The 19,590-nt window shown below is 34.3% G+C and overlaps 3 protein-coding genes across 3 annotated transcripts; 1 reads left to right on the top strand and 2 right to left on the bottom strand.

Moving 5' to 3' along the window:
* Nucleotides 1–623: 623 nt before the first annotated feature.
* Nucleotides 624–4,209, top strand: LOC132618814 (probable galacturonosyltransferase 12). The gene is made up of 6 exons (XM_060333826.1): nt 624–1,002; nt 1,606–1,661; nt 1,814–1,969; nt 2,318–2,908; nt 3,290–3,592; nt 3,686–4,209. The coding sequence occupies exons 1-6, from the start codon at nt 780–782 to the stop codon at nt 3,968–3,970; spliced, it is 1,614 nt and encodes a 537-aa protein (XP_060189809.1). The 5' UTR covers nt 624–779; the 3' UTR covers nt 3,971–4,209.
* Nucleotides 4,210–6,757: 2,548 nt separating this feature from the next.
* LOC132617167 (transcription factor ILR3-like) lies at nt 6,758–11,594 on the bottom strand. Its single transcript, XM_060332114.1, has 5 exons — nt 11,301–11,594; nt 8,800–8,862; nt 8,126–8,203; nt 7,887–8,049; nt 6,758–7,254 (listed from the first exon to the last, which is right to left on the bottom strand). The coding sequence occupies exons 1-5, from the start codon at nt 11,426–11,428 to the stop codon at nt 6,982–6,984; spliced, it is 705 nt and encodes a 234-aa protein (XP_060188097.1). The 5' UTR covers nt 11,429–11,594; the 3' UTR covers nt 6,758–6,981.
* Nucleotides 11,595–17,993: 6,399 nt separating this feature from the next.
* On the bottom strand, nt 17,994–19,127 carry LOC132617620 (uncharacterized). The gene has a single exon (XM_060332667.1). It carries the CDS (start codon nt 19,125–19,127, stop codon nt 17,994–17,996), a length of 1,134 nt encoding a protein of 377 aa, XP_060188650.1.
* Nucleotides 19,128–19,590: the final 463 nt, after the last annotated feature.

Raw genomic sequence — 19,590 nt, forward strand, 5'->3', positions numbered from 1 at the left:
ACTTCGTCTAAGTATCATAGAAAGTCATTAGGAGGAAACAAAAGAGGCATGTTGTATGATACTTAGGGAAAGTCTGAATGACAACTTTTGTGTTACAAAATAATTGTTTTAGCGATTTATTGTGATTCTTAGAAAAGCCAAATGATTTTTTTTTTGTTACAAAAAATAGTTTAGTGACTTTCTTTGATACTTGAGAAAAGTTGAGTGATTTTCTGTTACAAAAAAAAGTTTAGCGACTTTAGGTCTGACAAAATAAAAGTTAAGTAGTCATTTACAAGATCAACCCTGAAAAGAGTTTCTCACAAGAATATAGGTATGAGTTTGATTCTCGCTAATGCTGAAGGCTTACTTGGCTTGTCTACTAAAAAAGTCATAATAATTCCGGGAAATAAAGGAGGTCATACTATCAAATGTTATGTCCCTTTCCTTCAAACAACTAGTCCTAAAGAGTTTTCTTCACTGTGAAAAATGAATACAAACTTCGTAAAAAAGACCTGCAAGACTTGTTATGTAACCTCCATGCTAAGCAAGGTTAGGTGATTGAAAGCAACTCTAGCACCCCCACCCCCACCCTCCTACCCTCTCCAAGTACTTCCTTTTACAGCATCCCTCTACAGGGGTATTCTGCATTCTACTCAACTTTTTCTCTGAGTGATTGCCAAATTAATGACTAGGCCACAAGTACTAATTTTTTGGTGATAGCCAAAGCTCAAGGACTGTTGTCTTTTTTTTTTCTGCCTATTTTTGGGTGGATTGGTCATTTTCCTTTTTGTTATTGAATGTTAAAAGCAATGCAGCTCCACATATCACCAAGTCTAAGGCATGTCACTGTTCTTCCTGCTAAAGGTTTCAAGGAGTTCATTAAAGTTAAAGTTGGCTCCAAAAGATTGTCGTATCGCATGGTCTTTTACTGCCTTTTGTTTCTTACATTCCTGCTCCGGTTTGTCTTCGTGTTAACGGCTATAGATACTATTGATGGAGAACGAAAATGTTCGACCCTAGGTACATCTCTCTCTCTCTCTAATTTTGTATACAGGATTTGGAACATATGTTAATGTCACAGATTAACAAATATTAAGTTACTACAGATATAATATCTGTAGAAGCAACAATGCTAGTAGTATATTTTACAACATATTAGCAGTAATACAAAGCACATCGTGGAATCTACGTGTTACAATCGAAAGGAAAATAAAATTAGCCTGTAAAAGAAAACTAAATCTGTCCATACTGAACTTACTTGACGATTAAAGATTTGATGATCATGTCAATATTCTTACTCATATAAGATGGAGACAGCCCCGGTACACTAAGCTCCTGCTATGCGCGGGGTCCGGGGAAGGGCCGGACCTTATTGATGCTTCAAAGATGCATTAGACTTAAACTTGGCCTTGTCGAAAAGGAAGTGCAGAATGTGTTACAATTAAGAAGAATGGTACTTAGAGAGCTATCTCAGGAAGTTAATAGAAAAAGTTTACTTCTGTTTCTGCAGATTAAAAGTTGAAGATAATATCACCCTTCACTTTTCCCCTTCATTTAGTTTCATGGACGTGAGGCTGAAAATCGTTCTGCTATTTACATTCTAAGAATATCATTTTACTGCAGGTTGCTTGGGGAAAAAAATTGGACCAACGATTTTGGGGAAACGCCTTGAATCAACTGTACGCTTCTGAGCCATGTATCTTTTTTCCCTATGTATTAATACTGTGGCATTCCCCTATCGAATAATGAAGATATCTCCCCTTAGTGGTGCTTGTTTAGCATCGAATTTTGGAATTACATAGTCTTGTCTCTTATTATCTGCATTTGTTAGGTCCCCGAGGTGATATATCAAGTATTGGAGGAACCTTCAATGCAAAATGAAATAAAGACAAGACCTGAATCTCCTCAAACATTGGATGAGTTTATCACAGAAATGAAGGGTGGAAGACCAGACGCGAAAACTTTTGCTGTCAAGCTCAAAGCTATGGTACTTTACTCTTCTCGTGCCTTCTAAAGCAAATTTAGATATAAATATAGTTGGAAGTGGCACATTATGTCATAGGCAACAAATTTCTGTAGACAAATACTAGTAATGAAGCAAAAGGCCATAAGATACACATCTTTAGGCACTCAAGGCCAAAGACGGATCCAGGATTTGAAGTTATGGGTTCCTACAACGACCTCAAGTTTACTACAGTAATAATTCGGGTTACAGTCAAGTATTTATAGATATTTAGTAGATTCTTAATATATATACAGGGTTTGGGAAAACTGGGTTCATGTTGTTGTGCCTGTGTCCTGGTCAAGGCCTGATAAATGACTATTCTTTTTTCAGGTCACTCAGCTCGAAGAGAGAACAAGAACTGCCAAAATCCAAGAATATCTGTATCGGCATGTGGCATCTAGTAGCATCCCCAAACAGCTTCATTGTCTTTCTCTCAAGCTAGCACACGAGCATTCCACCAATTCCCACGCCCGTCTCCAATTACCATCGCCTGAGCTTGTCCCCACCCTTGTTGATAATTCGTACTTCCATTTCGTCCTTGCCTCCGACAACATTCTTGCTGCTTCTGTCGTTGCATCATCACTCATGCAGAACTTCTTGCGCCCTGAAAAGATAGTCCTTCACATTATCACAGATAGGAAAACATATGCGCCTATGCAAGCTTGGTTTTCGTTGCATCCTTTAACACCCGCTATCATTGAGGTTAAAGGGCTGCACCATTTTGATTGGTTCACAAAGGGGAAGGTCCCCGTTTTGGAAGCTATGGAGAAAGACCAAAAAGCTAGGTCACAGTTTAGGGGAGGTTCATCAGCAATTGTTGCAAACAGAACTGAGAAGCCTAAAATCATTGCTGCAAAATTGCAAGCCCTCAGTCCCAAGTATAATTCGCTGATGAACCACATAAGGATACATTTGCCAGAGGTAAGCCCTGAAATTTAAGGCATATTGTCTTTCACTTTAAATACATGTAACATCCATGCCCATTTCCTGAGAAGAATTAACCTAAATAGCGGCCTACCCAACCGCTTAAACTAAAAATAGCCACATGATGTATATATCTGTATAATTCATGTATAGCTTTATTATGAGCCGAGGGTCTGGGGGTAAGGTCTGCGTACACTCTACGCTCCCCAGATCCCACTTGTGGGATTACACTGGGTATGTTGTTAATTCATGTATAATATGTGTATAATCTATGCATACCGGATAAAAAAAGTAAACAGTAAATCCAGCCGGCTATTTTTGTAAAGATCCATTTTCCTGAATATGACTATACTGAAAAGTATGAATTTCTTTTTTCAGTTGTTTCCCAGTGTGAATAAGGTAGTGTTCCTGGATGATGATATCGTCGTTCAAACAGATCTTTCACCTCTATGGGACATCGACATGAATGGAAAGGTGAACGGAGCAGTGGAAACATGCAGGGGAGAGGACAAGTATGTCATGTCAAAGCGCTTCAAAAGCTATTTAAACTTTTCTCATCCGCTGATAGCAAAATACTTCGATCCAAGTGAATGCGCGTGGGCCTATGGCATGAACATTTTCGATCTGAAAGCATGGAGGAACACAAATATAAGTCAGACATACTACTATTGGCTCCAACAGGTAAACTACAAGTAACATAAAAAAAGTCTGTTTCATAGGTTTTTGTTTAAACAATCCCAAATTTGTTGACTGATACAGCTTTTTTCTATGCAGAACTTGAAATCAGATCTAAGTTTGTGGCAGCTAGGGACATTACCTCCAGGTCTAATAGCATTTCATGGACACGTCCACACAATTGATCCCTTTTGGCACATGCTAGGACTAGGGTACCAAGATAATACAACCGTAGCAGAAGCTCAAAGTGCCGGTGTGATCCACTTCAATGGTCGAGCAAAACCTTGGCTCGATATAGCATTCCCACAACTTCGACCCTTGTGGACCAAATACGTTAACTTCTCCGATAAACTTATCAAAAGCTGTCATATTAGAGCTTCTTGAAATGAGGTGGCCAAAGAGTATTGTTGTTAAATGAGAGAACTAAGTTAGGGGAGAGTTCACGCGAACGGAAAGGCCTCCAATTCCTGATGAGAGATGGCTATACGCTGGAACTCTTCGCGATTACTTGAATTTCTGGTTCTCTGATGTATTTTATTATGCAGTTTAGATTCTATACAGTATTATCGATTCTTTCTCCAAAAAATGCATGGTCAAAATGATACTATATTCGCCGGTGTTAAGCGAATTCCCAGGTATATCATGCAGAATTTGCAAATAATAAATGATGGTAATAAGAGGGAATGAAAATACTACATTGACAAAAAGAGAAGTGATTGCAGTACACACACACATATATATATATGTAGCTTCAACCTCATATGTGTTGGAGCAAAATTACTAGGTGTCGTGCCAAAACTAACTAATCAAATCTTGAACGACAATAATAAAAAATTAAAGAGAAATATACACCAAAATATTGGACATAATTTTGCACCTTACCTTTTGTCACTTTTCAGCCGAAACTTAAGGAGTTAAGTTATAGTATGTACTGAAAATTTTACACCAGCGATATAATTTCATATGTTATAATATGTTATATACGATTTGTTCTAGTTTATTAATAAAATTACTCGTAATTACTTTTTAAGTTAACTGATTATGCAAAACACAACCTAAATTCCATAGTTTAATTAGTTGCTCACTTGCTCATTGGTTCTGCTCCGTGTTGGACTTGCCCGATGGGGTTTCTAAAAATATTCTGTCGTCAATTTGTGCAGGTTAATTCTCTAATTTTCTAGATACTTGGAACATTAATATTCTTGTTCGACAAATTATGTTACATCAAAAAAGTCAAATCATTCACGAAATTAGAACCTAATTAGCTACACATTGCTCCAAAAAATGACACTCCAAAGATACAAAGCCCTAAAACATCAAACAAACATAGGTAAAATTGTTTTCATAAACAAAATGACCATTAACATGCTTACTTCATGAGTCAAAACTAATAGTAGTACTCTTACAAATACCAAAATATATTCAATCAATAGGAAATACGACTTATAAGTCTTAATACATAAATTGTCAAATACACTAGTAGAGTCATTCAATCTATGGTGGTTCGACAAATTCAACTAAACTCATTGCTTAAAATTATACCTCGAATTCCGTATTACATATACAAGAAAAACTGAAACTTTTACTAAAATTACACTCATTCTAAATTCACTGACTGCCCTTCTCGTTCAAAGCATCAACGAACTTCCAGAGACAACCTTCGATGATCTTGTTTCTGGCTGTACAAGGAAGATCTAGTACCAAGTTTGTGACCCGAGGACGATAAATTCGCTTTTGGATCGAACTTCTTGCCACAGCTAGAGCACATAATGATACTAGTACTTCTTGTAGCATAATATTTGCACCATCTGCTACACCTAGGGCATTTTTTCTTCTCAACTTTTGAATTAGATTTATGTCCAACACGAACACGACCGTCACGAAAACTGTGTTTGCAGCGAATAACTGATCTTTCATTCATGAATTCAATACTTGACCCTGAAGCCGGGAAATTATTATCCCATAATGATATGTCACTAATTTTATAATGCATAAGGTTGAGTTCTTCAACTTTAGTGTCAACTTCTTGTATTTTGTTATGATCAGATTCCTTGAACTGAAAATTACATGGAAGAAATTCCAGCAATTTTTTCATCAATGATTGAGGAAATACTTGCTTGGCCATTGTTTGCAATGTGGAAAATCTCTCCTACATAAGTGAATTTTCGAGCAGTCTTTGCGTTTAGAGCTGCAATATATTTTCTTAGTAAGTACGTTTATATAGATTCAGAGTGTTTTTCCCTTTCCGTTTAACATTCGGATTGGGAATTAATCAACTTTCCTAAGTATATATTATTAGAAAGACTCAGGATCTTCTCTTTTTCCGTGTAAATTTTGGATTATTAATTTTGGAAACTTGTTGCTTAATTAATTAGCTACTACTAGGAGTAATAGAAGTTGCCTCAAGTGCATGCAAGAGTACTTGACAATCAAGTAATCTTCAGAGGTATTCTTAACATATCAGCGGTTTCCTAAGTTTTTCTTTCCATAAAGTTTTTATGGAACAAGTGTTTTTTCCACAAGGGGTAATTCAACTTTAATCCCTTAGTTGTTGATAAATATTTTTTAATTTGGTCGTGAGATATTTTGCCAAGCGTATATATCTAATCTTCGATCAATCAAACTATTAGCATTGTCTTTGTCCCTTTTTGGGATTGGTATTATCCTCAAATATGAAGAAGATTTAGAATAATAGGGATAATTATTAAATGATTTAATGGATAATAGTTCGTTAAATTTTGTGATGAAAAATTGAAGATATAAAAAACAGGGACCAAAAATGCATACTTCTATTAATTGACAGTTAAATGTGCTTAATCATACGCCGTAACAAGTTAAAAACCAATGTTAGAAATACTAGTGATATTTCAGAGATTAAAAGCATAGAAATTTATTTTTTCACCACTTCCGTCCAAAATTATTTAAAAAATTGTGAAGTTATTACTATAGATACACTCACTCAATTTGAATATTCAAATTCATTTACAAGTAAATTTGACTTTATAAGACGGTGTACTGTTCCCCGTCACACTAATGTAACAACTGTGGGCGTATGTTTTTTCCTTCTTGCACTTAGAAAATTGGTCTTTTCCAATGTACCAATTTTTTTTCCAGAAAAGTGGGGTAAAATGCACAGACCTTCACAGCCACAGGCAACGGAAGACAAACAGATTATCCAACAGAGAAAATGTAGAGGTCATTTCCTGGTTAAATTTATTAAATTTTACACATAAAGCCAACATTAACCCATTAATAGTTCAAAAATCACAATTATCATCCACCGAATACAGTAAGGGAAGTTGAGCCAACACTAGTACAACCGGAGGGCATTTGACTACACGATTAATTTAACCGGACAGTAGAAGTCAACCATTTTAGGCTTTAGCTTCCACAAGTTAAGCAACTGGAGGACGGAGCACGTGGTCCTGTGAAGTATCGACAGCAGCAGGAGGCATGAATTGCCACATAGCAACACCAGGATAACTCATGATTGGCACCAGCTTGCTTCCTGGAACTTGACCATGAGCAGCAAATGCAGCAGGTATGGCAGGAGGCAAGAAACCAGGTTGCAGACCAGGCTGCGCACTGGTAGTCTTTAGTTGTTGCTCTAGCTTCTCCTTTTCAGCCTTGAGCCTCTGTTTCTCATCTCGAAGTTCGGTTTTCTCGACCTACACAAGTTAACACATACTTGAAGTTAAGGAGCAGAAGAGTGTAGCGACGTTCTAGCTTTCTTATCAGTAAGGGTGTCAAATGGGCGTGTTGGATTGATTTGGATGAGTCAAAATGGGCTGAGGCGAGTTATTGACCCGTCCAAAAGTTATCTGGGCTGAAATGGGTATTGCAAATATGGGCTAAAAAGCAAGTCGACCCAACCCACTCAATTCTTACTAAGTTTTAATTTCTTTGTTTGTTCTTTTATAGTAATATTTTGATTACCTAATAAAACTTTTTTTTCTTTATTAAGGCTATATATAACATCAAAAATAAAATGTCTTTTTGAAAATATTTTTGACAAGTTTTCTCATGGGTCAATTCTACATATTAGCCCAATTTTTAGAAGGGATGAATTGGGCGGGTCAAAAGAGCTGAGCCAATAAAATAAGTGGGTCATTAACCCGCCCAAACTTGAACAGATTGGGCGGATCGTGCTTTCATGGACTAATTTTGCCACCCCTACTCGTCAACATTACAAAATGTAAAATTCTTGGTATCCTTAAGCAAGTGGATTGACATATGCAAGATAAAAAAGTGAGTTTTCTACGAGGATTGCATTGCGAGGGAGCTGGGAAGTAATACTAACCTTTAACTCCTTTATCTTTTCTTGCAGATTCAAATTTGAGTCTTTCAACTTTTGAGCTTCATCACGTAACTGGGTCACCATGCGAACAGCATCCACCAGAATAGCAGATTTGTCTGTTTTTGGGGGCCTGCCAGGCTCAAGGAGTGCACCCAATTCCATGAACCTGATAAGTAGGTCAATTTTAGCAATTTAGTATGAAATAAAGAGAAAAGTTATCATAGAATGGGTTGTGAGGTCACTTGTCATTTAGCCTATCTCTCCGCAGTTTCTCTCTGCAAGCTTTGGAACTTGTTGGAGCACATGATTCAACTCTTGCCCTGGAATAATTACCTAAAACAGTGAGAAAAGAATGTGTGCATGTATAGGTCAAGAGCATCTGACTTTCCTTTCAACAGTAATATTGAGGTCACAGAACTAAAAGCAAATACTTCTACCAACAAATTAATTCAACTTTGGGTTGTAATTTCAGGATTAAGAACTTATCAGGGGGACTTTGTGTAACCTGTTAAATCACACAATGTAAGCCTTAATAAACTTGACGAATGTCGGGGCGTATTGGCGTAGTGATTCTCTAGTATAGAGCATTAAAATCTGTTTTTGAGTTATACAGCAATATCTAATGCAGGCTCTTAAAACAAGAAGACATAAATTTGTTGAAAGGATTCCAGATTCTCAAACCTCGGCATTTAAAATCAGAATGCACAGATATTTTTAGAACGATGAATCACACAATTAAAAATTGTAAAAAATCTCAAAATATAAAAGGAGAGAGCGGGGAACGTGTCACCTCGACAGTTTAGTTAATAATTGTTTGAAACAGCAGCAACTCAAATTAAACTACATACAATGATTGAGTGCAACATCACATCATTATTCGACAACAATAATGGAGATCACCACAAAAAGATCTTACCGTTTCTTAGAACCACTTTCCTTCGAGTAATCTGATTCACCAATTGACCCATCAATCTCAGCACTAAAAACAAGCACAACAAAGAAACGAAGAAACAGAGATCAAAACTAAAACAATAAATAGAAGATTCTTTTTTTATTGGTTAACAATAAATAGAAGAATTAGGTACATGAAAGAATGACAATTATGTTGATAAAACCTAGCAGAATGCACACCCTTGATCTAGAAAGCAAAAAACTCTCAGGATGTATCCTACTCACTCCCTGCTGTTCTACCCAAAATCTTCATACAGCAGCAGCTATATCAAACGTCCAGTCAATACATCTAGTTGACAATCAAGCAAACCTTAGTCATTCCACCGGGTACTACAAACACTCAATTTTAGCCAAGATCAAAGAACATTATTCTATTTGTGCTTAATTTAGAGATCAAGTAATAGAAGCAAAAAATTCACATAGGTGATACCAACTAGTTGATATTAATGCAAAATCGTGTTGGTACACTTACCTTAGGTCCAATGTCTACCAGGAGCTTCTTTAGTTAGTTTAAAATTTATATTTTTCTAAAAATAAAGTCTAGGGATAAGTCTGAGATGTAAATTTGTATTCCAAAAGTATTATTCAATATTGAAAGAAAATGGGTTAAAACACAGCAGAACGGATATAAAGGATTATTAGCTAAACCAACTAGGATGGGATTGAGGCATAAGTGTTGTTATGGTGGTTGTAGCAGCAGTACTAGTTGTTCTATTCTTCTTTCCTTCTCCTCCCTATTTAGCTTCCTCCTCTATTCTTCCTTTTCTTCAGTCTATCTTCAAATATCCACACCCTTCTTTTCGCTTATCTTCCTCCTTCATATCTGTTCCTCTTTCTACTCTACACCTTCTCGCGATTCCCCCCTTTGTTCTCGATATGTTAAATAGTGGAGCAATGCGTTTTCTCTATCAACTGTTGTCAATATTCTGCACCTAAGAAAATGGCATCCTCCTAGTCCTAAGTTTTTTGGTTTTCCGCATCCCTTAATGATGTTTATCAATATACCCATTCCCTTTAAACCTTGTCATCATGTCTGCGCTAATATCTGTTGACCTCTTTCTGCACATTGGATGCTCTGTCCTAAAGTATTTCCCTATCTTCCATCCTCGGTACATCCTCCTTTATGTTGTTTCATATCCAATCTCTGTCACTACTACCAGATTCTGATGATGCCCATCATAGGCGAAATGCAGGATTCTGATAGGAAGTTGGTAATATGCGAGGGAAGACAGTCAAATATGTCAGTTTTCAACAGCGATATTATATCTTCAACCTGATCCTCCACTAAAGGCTGGATATTAGGCACCTTATACTAGCTTGAACTCAAAACCAATAACTTTCTATTTTCTACCTTTCTAACTCGGATAAAAAGGAAACTTCCAGCAATTGGACACTTTCAGAATTTCAGTCTTCATTCTATAGTTGAATCTAAGTCGGGACTCTAAATTCATTCCCAAAAAGATACAGGAATGAACTCTTTATTTTCCATCACATATAAATCTACATTAAATTTTTATTTTTCATTAGACTGCCCGTAGATAGTCAAACTCCATCAATTCCAAAGTTGTAACTTTTCATCTGGAAAATGAATTGCTTTCATAAGCCTAAACTTATAGACAAGTGGCATCAAATCACAATAAGAGAAAGTAGAGATGGATACAACTGTGAAGACCACAAATGATAACAAACTATTCACATATCATGCCAAATTTCGGCTCAAAGCAAACCCAGACAAGACTGCTGAGAACTAAAACCACTATAAATGTGCATAAAAAACCCCCAAAAGTTGCAAACTTTACAGCACATACGAGAAACAAAGTTGTAGTCAAAGGTTTATCATGACTCAAAATTTCCTAAAAAAATGGAAACAATAGATTCATCAGTCAACTAAAAGATCCTAACTTTACCGGGCCACATACAAATTACAAAATCCACAACCAAAACAATGCAAAATTTTAGAACACAACTGTGAATACCACCAAATATTAATACATCATGCCAACTTAAACTGTCTTTGGCCCAAATTAAACCCAGAAAAGACTGCTTAAAACTAAAACCAGCAATTCCAAATGTGCCTTAAAAAAAAAAAATTGCAACAACTTTACAACACAGAGGAAAAACACGGTTGTAGTCAAAGGGTTAAAACTTCCTAAGTAATGGATACAATAAAGATTCACCAATCAACTAAAAGATCCTAACTTTACTTAGTCACATACAAAATAATGCAAAATTTGAGAACATAATATACCTAACATTTCTTGAACCATTCAATTTCTCCACGGACCCAAATCAAACTCAGAAAACTAAACTCCAAATGTGCATAAAAGAGGCTAAAGTTGTAAACTTTACAGCACACAGAGGAAATTACACAGTTATATTCAAAGGGTTATCAAGAATCAGCTAAAAGATCCTAAATTTACTAAATCCACAACCAAAAAAAATGCAAAATTTGATAAAATAAAATACCTAAGATTTCTTGAACCATTCAAATTCCAATTAAAGCCAGATGCAGTAGCTGAGAAATTCGAATCGGGTACGGAGCTATCTTCAAACCCGTAATCATAAAGCCAGTTTGTATTTTCCGGTGAAACCATCTCCGATCAACTCGCCGGAAAATAATTGGGGATAAAATGCTAATTTACAAATTAGGGTTTTTATTTGCTGTTCGATTGGAAAAGGAGGTTGGGAATTTGGCGATTGGGAAAAATTCGGTATTTCTTTTTCTTTTTATTATTTCTACATATTGGCATTGCGTGTTTGTTTTTATTATTTTAATGTTTTTGCGTTTTAGTGACTAAGCGTTGGGCAATTTCCACGATTCTTCTTATTGGGTGGTCTTTAATTTTTGGCCGCAGGTCTTCAATTTTTGTCCTTGATCTAAAATGTTTAGAGGTTCTAGATTTAAAATCCGGATCAGTTAAAAAAATAAAAAGAAATTCACAAGGCATAATTTGTAACAAATTAAGTCTTAAGGCCTTACTTTTATAGAATTCCAGTAAAGTAAAAAAAATAAAATCTACCTTACAAAAATTTCGCAAGACAAATTCTAACTTTAAGTAAGGCTTTGCGTTAAGGCAGAATTTTTGCGAAGTCTTGTCTTGCGAAATTATATTTTAAATGAACGGGGGATTTAAATCTAGAATCTCGAAATATTCAACCACTTTTTTAAGCGAAAGAAAAAAATTAAAGTCGAATAATTTGAGAGGTAAAAATTAAAGACAAGCACCTTTGAACGACAATTCGTGCAAAAAAAAAAAATGTTGTGCGCTTCCATTAACGTTAATAATTGGGCTTGGGCTTAATCACTGTGGAGTGTCATTGTCGTGACGAAAACTTTGATAATGACCGCTTAACAACTTACACGGTGTAAAGACTAAAGACGAAGTGCACTTATACTCGATCTCAGTATCACTGACTAAGTTTATAAATTTTTTAACGTTTACTAACTTATGAATAACTTTGGGTATCTAAAGTTTCATATCCTTGAAATTTAGACATTTTTGCCTTTATCTAAGCTTCAAGCAAATATGACTGATTTACAGTCACATAAATTTCTATGGCTTGTTGTAGATCACAAATTTCAAAAGTCTTCCGTTCTTTTTAAACTCCGTACCTAGTCAAATTATATCATACAAATTGGGACGGAGGGAGTTACTGAACTTTAGCCATGTGAAACTTTAGACACCACATGTCTAATGTATGTCAAAACTGGATACAGGTTAAATAATTTTAAACCTTATATGCAAATTTATATCATTCAAGATGTGAAGTTTGTATCGTATGGTATAATTACTAGTTCTGTGTGGCAATGTACACAAATTTAGTATAAAGACATAAGTTTCAAAAATATTACAAGTATTTGTATAATTCGAGATAGAGAATGTGTCTGCCTATTGTCAATCCCTTGACTTAAGAGTATTTCTTTCCTTTCTTGTTCTTTTTCATGAAGGTGACACATAATTAAATTGTGATCAGGTACTTTTCTTAGAATCTAATAATCTTAATGACATAAAAGATGTCGATGTTTTGAGTCAACACATCTCTATGTCAAAAGAAAACAAGTATTAATGAGGGTGCTATTTTTGTATAGGTTTATTACAAGTATAACCTCAAGGAGTGAAGTAGTATATGTTTTATAACGAAGATAAAACTATACCTAGTTGTAAACTTGTGATTGGCTAATAGTAATCTATAAGAAGAAAAGGATTGAAGATAAGTGGCCTAAATGCCCTTATGTCGTATCACTATCCAAAAAAGTCCAAAATCCAAGAGATGATGTAGACCAAGCAATCGACCAGTACATAGTTTAGAAGTGTATATAATAATTCTTCTCTTTTTCTTTTAGTTTGAACACAATTATCAGCATAAATAATTCGTAGTTTTTTTATATATTTCAAGCACATTAAATTGAAAAGGTAAACAAACGGTTCTAAAAGAAATAATTGAGCAACCTATTCTGCTGGGGGAGAACATACCATTCAACAAGGAGAATCTAATTCAACTTTTGAAAACTTTGAATATCGATTATGATTAAAAATAGGGGTGTGCATACTTTGATAAACACTGATTACCGTAACAAAATAAAAAAAAATTAGCACTTCAATCTCGATATCACAGTATGCCGTTGGAAAGTTTGAATGAAGTCAACCCTTGAAAATTGATTATGTATGATTAAAAGAGGTCTCGAAGTACTGTTTTAAAACAAAATTAATAGAAAAAAAAAACACTGATAAATGTAGAGAAAGTTACTTCTCACTCATGAAGAACAATAAAGTGCGGGGAAGACTTTCGTGAAAAAAAAGGTAAGTTTGGAATGAAAAGGTGAACGCTAAATTAGTAGTCACCAAACTTGACTATTTTCTTTTTATGAAAATGCATTGATAAGAAAAGATAACTTCTATGTGTATAAAAGCATAAGGAAAAAAGGCCTCTAATCCAAATATACTATAGTGGTTTGGCACTTCCGACCAGCTTTCTTTTTATATTAAGAAAATCATTCATGTATAGAAAAAATAAGATACTTAATTAAAGACTGTGGAGTAAAAGTAAAATTATTAAAAAAACGTCAAACTTATTGGTTAAGGAAAAATGGTATATCCAAAGGATTTAGGAACTACTGTTTGAACAACACTGGTGAATGACATTGAGATTGCAGAAATTGGTGAGCTTAAGTGGCTAGCATTATGTGAAAAAAATAAATACTTAGACAAATTGCAGTCGTACAAGTTGCGATAAGCCACTAAACAAGAACATAATTGAGATTATAATTAAACTTTTTTTAGTACTATATATGGTAAGCTTTCGTATGACGATCTCATATTATTCCTCTCTGAGCATGTCACAATTTCATTGACATAAATAATAATAATTTGTTAGTTAGGATCCATTTGGAGTTTGGACCCTTTCAATATAAAATCCGAAGTGCTCTATTCTCTGTGTACCTTTTTTTAGTTTTTTTTTTTTTTTTTTCACTTTCTACTATTGGCTTTAATTTGCTCACATTTTTGCCCATGCCTATGTTAAAACTAAATACCAATCTAAACTTAAAAATAAAATCGCCGGTTATTCCTGTTGTGACACTTATTTAGTAAAAAAATAAATGTTTTTCTTTATAGTTTAAGGGTCTTTTAGATCACAATATTATTTATGAAAAATATTAGATAACAGTCTAATTTTTTGTAAACGTTAGACAATAGTCTAATAATTTGTCAGTTACGAGATTATATTCGCATAATTTTTAAAATTGGGATAAAATCTAGAATGTGATCCTTGATGTCCGTGGAAATTCAAAAATGAATGCAACTCCTTTTGGTGGATTCGTTTCTTTCTGAAAAAATCATTTTTCTAGATTCATTCTACTGCCAATTAGTGTCCAATCATTGCTCATTGAGTATATTTTAAATTATGTTTCCGAGAATCGGATGCTGATAGAATTATAAAAATTGAATTACTTTTTTTGACTTTATCTGTTGTTTATAATTCTTGTAACTTTTCTCTCAATTAATTTCGCACGCAAATGTTTAATCCCTCATTTGAATAATTAATACAAATGCTTATGTGATGTGGAGTACAACGTCAGCATCAACTAGTGGCTTGAATACAATAATATTTGGTTATTATATATTATTGCAATTAGGTAAAGTGCAATGCCAGTAATGCATACAATTGAAAAACGAATATGCTGCTTCTGTGCACATAACAAACTTTTTATAATTTATCGCTCTGAATACTAAAATATTTTTCTATATTCGAAACATACTCGAATAAAAAGGGTATATACATCAACATAAACATAAAAATAGAATGTTGTCCTGCATTAAGACTAGCTACGGCTAAAGCAGAAATTTTGAACCGCATATTACCAAAGTTTATAATCTAGTGATATCCGTGTGGAGTCTCTTATATAACAAGTTCAATTTTTACGGTCTCCATTCCGTTGAGTTGAATCAAGAGTTGCTTGATGTTCCAACAGTTCCAACAATGTATTTCTAGAAGATAAAAAGAGAAAATGCTTGACATTTCATATTAGAACTCGTTAAAGCTCGTTTTGCATTATTATGTTCGAGAAAAGAAATGAGAGAAGCTCCAATAGAAAATATCCAAAAAGGAAAAATACTTTGAAGATGAACCTATTTCCATGCTATACAATAATTCTTGACGATATCTATGATCCGTCCTGTAAAAAGAAAATTTAGAAGAAAATATTTTCATGTTTGAAGCTACTCCCTCCGTTTCATAATAAATGGTTTTTTAAGCTTATGCGCACCCTTTAAGAAATCGCTCACTCCTAAAAAATTAGGAGCTTTTTTACTAACTTACCCCTAATTATATTTTACCATTATCTAAGTTGACATTGGATATCGAAATTTGGATATTAGCAAGTGATTAATACTTTAGTTGGATGAACATTTAACGAGGGGGTATTATTAAAATTTTAACTGAAACACTTAACGGAGCATTAGACTTAAGGTCTTTTGGAGTACCGTACAACTCAATAAATGAACTTTTAGAACGAAATATATTATTCCCTTCGTTCGCTTTTACTTGTTCATTTTTTACTTTGCATGCCTCTTAAGATATAATAAATGAAGTATGTATTTTACCATAATACCCATATTAATTGGTGTATAGTTTCATTGGGATTGGAGAATGATTTGAAAATGAGTAATTAATGTTAAGGTTAAAACAATAAAAATAAGTTTGTCTTTTCTTAATATATTAAAGTGGACAAGTAAAAGTGAAAATTTATTATTAATATTGCAGATAAGTAAAAGTGAATGGAGGGAGTATTCCTTTTGACATTTTAAAATATTGGCATTAAATGCCTCGAAAAAGAAAAGCTAGTTAGTAATTCTTGATTTTGTAAATAAGGGTAATTTCAAGGAATAAGATCAATTTTTTCTTGAAATCTTAAAACATCATTTATTTTTTTAAAAAAATAAAAAACTTAAAACATCATTTATTTAGAAACGGAGCGAGTATCTCAGAACAGGCTACAAGAAGACAGGCATTAGGCCTTTTGGATCTTCAGCAACAGAGGCCCCAATGTATGTAGACACGTTGGCATCTCTTGCTAAAGATAATGGACTTTGGATCATGGACCCAGTAATTGGGCCTCTTACTTCGATAATGGACTTCGAATCACAGGCCCAGGCATTGGGCATCTCTTGCTAATGATATGATCTTATTTGTTAGGATTTTCAAATTGGGGATTGAATCCATGATATGATTGTGTAGTTCATCAAGAATAAAAAATGTCAGATTGACTTTAAAATTTCCAAATCCTGATGATCATCAACATCATTTTCATAATGATCATCATCAACATTCTCTGATTCTATAATTAAGTTGAAGAGAAGACATCAAACAAAAGCGGAATCCGAAACAATTCTCATATGGGAATAACCTTCATGCAAACTCAATGAATAGCCAAAGCAAGTATAAAAAATAAAAATACTATACATGTAGCGAATCTAGGATTCAAGAACATGGGCGCACCACTAAAAAAAGAAGAAAAACATGGATTAAGTGAGAATTGATCCCTTGTCCATAGGTACATAACTCAACATCCAACCAAGTGCACCACTTACCATTTTTGCAACATAAGTGCTAGCAGATACTATTATACCGATTTTAGAAAATATATATATAAAATATCTAGTCGTATGGAGAGACCACGATTCACATGCTCATAATTAGCATATAAATTCGGCCCCGCATGTAATACTAACTAGATTCCTTTAGTATGCTTTTCACCTCTAACAATAACCTAATGCTCTTATAAAATTTCTGAAGTGCTGCAATGAAGACATCGACCGTGAATATCAGAAATGGATCAGTAGCTCCATTTTCTCACGTTATCATCAGTTGCATCGTGCTCTTCGTTTCTCATGTACTGCCAACTGGATAATACTCCCCGAAATTACCCCCATAAACCCATAGACAAGTAGAAACTTCCGCGACAAACAATTACTGAAGAATCAATATCCGAATTAATAGTGAAATTGAAAAGTGCAAGACAAACTAATAATCAAAGATCAATTCATCTAAGTCTAAAGGCCGAGTAATGTATGTAAGCACATTAGGCGAATTCCCAAAATCACCTTTCACAAAATCACTGTAGTGTACACAGTAACACAGTACATATATGGAAAGCTGAAAGAATGAATGTGTAGTTCATCGGAGTGTGGATATGGGAAATACCAGCTGTGCAGTTGAAAATGTCAGATTGACTTTAAAATCGCCAAATCCTGAGATCATCAATATAATTAATTTTCGTATATAATGATCATCATCATCCTTCGGTTAACATTCTTTGATTCTATAATTAAGTTGAAGAGAAGATATCAAACAAAAGCGGAAAGGGAAGCACTTTCAGATTGAAATAACCTTCATAATCTTTGATCCCAAAATTTGAATATCTGTGAATTCAATGATTAGGGAAAGCAGGAATAGAAGACAAAAATACTATACATGTAATATACTAACTAGATTCGTTTAGTATGCTTTTCACCTTATGCTCTTACAAAATCACCTTTCACTAAATCAGTGTAGTGTACATATATGGAAAGTTGAAAGAATGAATGTTTTAGCTCATCATGCTCCTACAAATTTCTTAAAATCCTAATGCTGCTGTAAGATTTATACTCCTGAGAACTTTTACAAAACTGTCTGATTTCCACTGTCATCAGTACTAGGACTACGTCTTCTTTTACGTTCAGAATCACCCCATATTTGCTTACACCAGTTGAAGATTTCTTCATCAATGGGTTGGTCGAAATTATCTGTTTCCGTTTCCCTAAGACGATTGAACTTTTCCTGAAATGATACGATCTTTTCCACCACTTTCAATTGGGGGATCTTTAAGCTTGGAATTGCATTCTGGATGTGGAGGTATAGATTTTCGGAGTGTGGATTTCGGAAATCGCCACTTGTATTTTCACACTTGTATTCATAGATGGACTCTAAAATCGCCAAATCCAAATGATGATCATCTTCTTCTTCGTAGTCGTCGTCTTCATTTTCTTCTTGATTTTCATCAGTTCCTCTGTTCTCTTCTTCGCCATCATCATCATCATCATCATCATCATCATCATCATCATCTTGATTACCACTTTGATCATTTTGTTCTGATTCTTGATTTCCACTTTGATCATTTTGTTCTGATTCTTCATGATTTTCACTTTCCCCTGTTTCTTCTTCCTCTGTTTCTTCGGTTTCATCTTCTTCTTCTCCATTGCTGTTTTCATGATTTCCAAACTCTTCTTTTCGTCCTTCATTCTCTTTTTGTTCATCTAGTTCAGATTCTTGATTTCCATTCTGTCTATCATGCTCTTTTTGCCCTTTGTCTATTACAGTTCCTTCATCAGTACTAGGACTGCTTAGACTTTTACGTTCATCCAATGCGAAGACGGTGCAATTAGTTGAACAAGAATCAGAGATAGTAACAACTTCTTTCTTCACAATTTCACAGAATGACTCGTCATATAGTTCATCCTTTGCTTCTTCTCCATTGTTGTTTTCTTGATTTCCACTCTCTTCTTTTTCTTTTTGTTCATCAATACTAAGACTGCGTAGTCTTTTACGTTCAAAATTCAAAGCCAAGACAGTGGAATTAGTTGAACAAGCATTAGAGACAGTAACAACAGCTTCTTCTTTCTTGATAATTTGACTAAATGACTCGGCACATAGTAGATTATTATTTCTGTCGATTTGATGTGGATGTGAAGGAGGATCAGTAATTGGTGATGATGTAATTGAAGATGAAGATGAAGATGAAATTGGGTCTTCCATTTTTGCAGAGAAAATATTTTGAGTGCAAAACTGAAAGAAAAAGGAGTATTGATTTTGCACTTGTTTCGAATATAAAGTGACTGAAGAGACGGTTACCGCCGCTACATAAATAAAATCAATTTTACGTCTAAACCCTGATAGTATGATCTGATCACAGTGAAAAGGTTATCTAACAAGATTGGTTTAACTTTTTTACTGCTGTATATTTTGTAGACACTTCAATTTTACCCTCTCACTTAATTCAAAAATAAAAAATGGTGTCTTATTTCTAGCTTATTAAATTTCTTTGCACTTTTTCTTACGCAAAGCAAAACTAATGACAAAAGTGTTTTTCTAAATGTTTCGATATTGTAAAAAGAATCACAAAATACTTTTTCTGGAAGAATCTTGGAAAACATTCGAGCATATTTCTCTAGTTTTTTCTTTTTGGTACATTTGTTTAAACAAAGAGAAATATAGGACT

This window comes from Lycium barbarum, chromosome 11 (genome assembly GCF_019175385.1).
Source record: "Lycium barbarum isolate Lr01 chromosome 11, ASM1917538v2, whole genome shotgun sequence".
NCBI classification, from domain to species: Eukaryota; Viridiplantae; Streptophyta; class Magnoliopsida; order Solanales; family Solanaceae; genus Lycium; species Lycium barbarum.

Coding starts and splice junctions, on each gene's coding strand:
- LOC132618814 (XM_060333826.1), top strand. CDS start 780: ATGTTAAAAGCAATGCAGCTCCACATATCACCAAGTCTAAGGCATGTC. Junction 1,003..1,605: donor ACGAAAATGTTCGACCCTAG/GTACATCTCTCT, acceptor ATTTTACTGCAG/GTTGCTTGGGGAAAAAAATT. Junction 2,909..3,289: donor TAAGGATACATTTGCCAGAG/GTAAGCCCTGAA, acceptor TTCTTTTTTCAG/TTGTTTCCCAGTGTGAATAA.
- LOC132617167 (XM_060332114.1), bottom strand. CDS start 11,428: ATGGTTTCACCGGAAAATACAAACTGGCTTTATGATTACGGGTTTGAA. Junction 8,050..8,125: donor AGAGATAGGCTAAATGACAA/GTGACCTCACAA, acceptor CCTACTTATCAG/GTTCATGGAATTGGGTGCAC. Junction 7,255..7,886: donor AAAAGATAAAGGAGTTAAAG/GTTAGTATTACT, acceptor TAACTTGTGTAG/GTCGAGAAAACCGAACTTCG.
- LOC132617620 (XM_060332667.1), bottom strand. CDS start 19,127: ATGGAAGACCCAATTTCATCTTCATCTTCATCTTCAATTACATCATCA.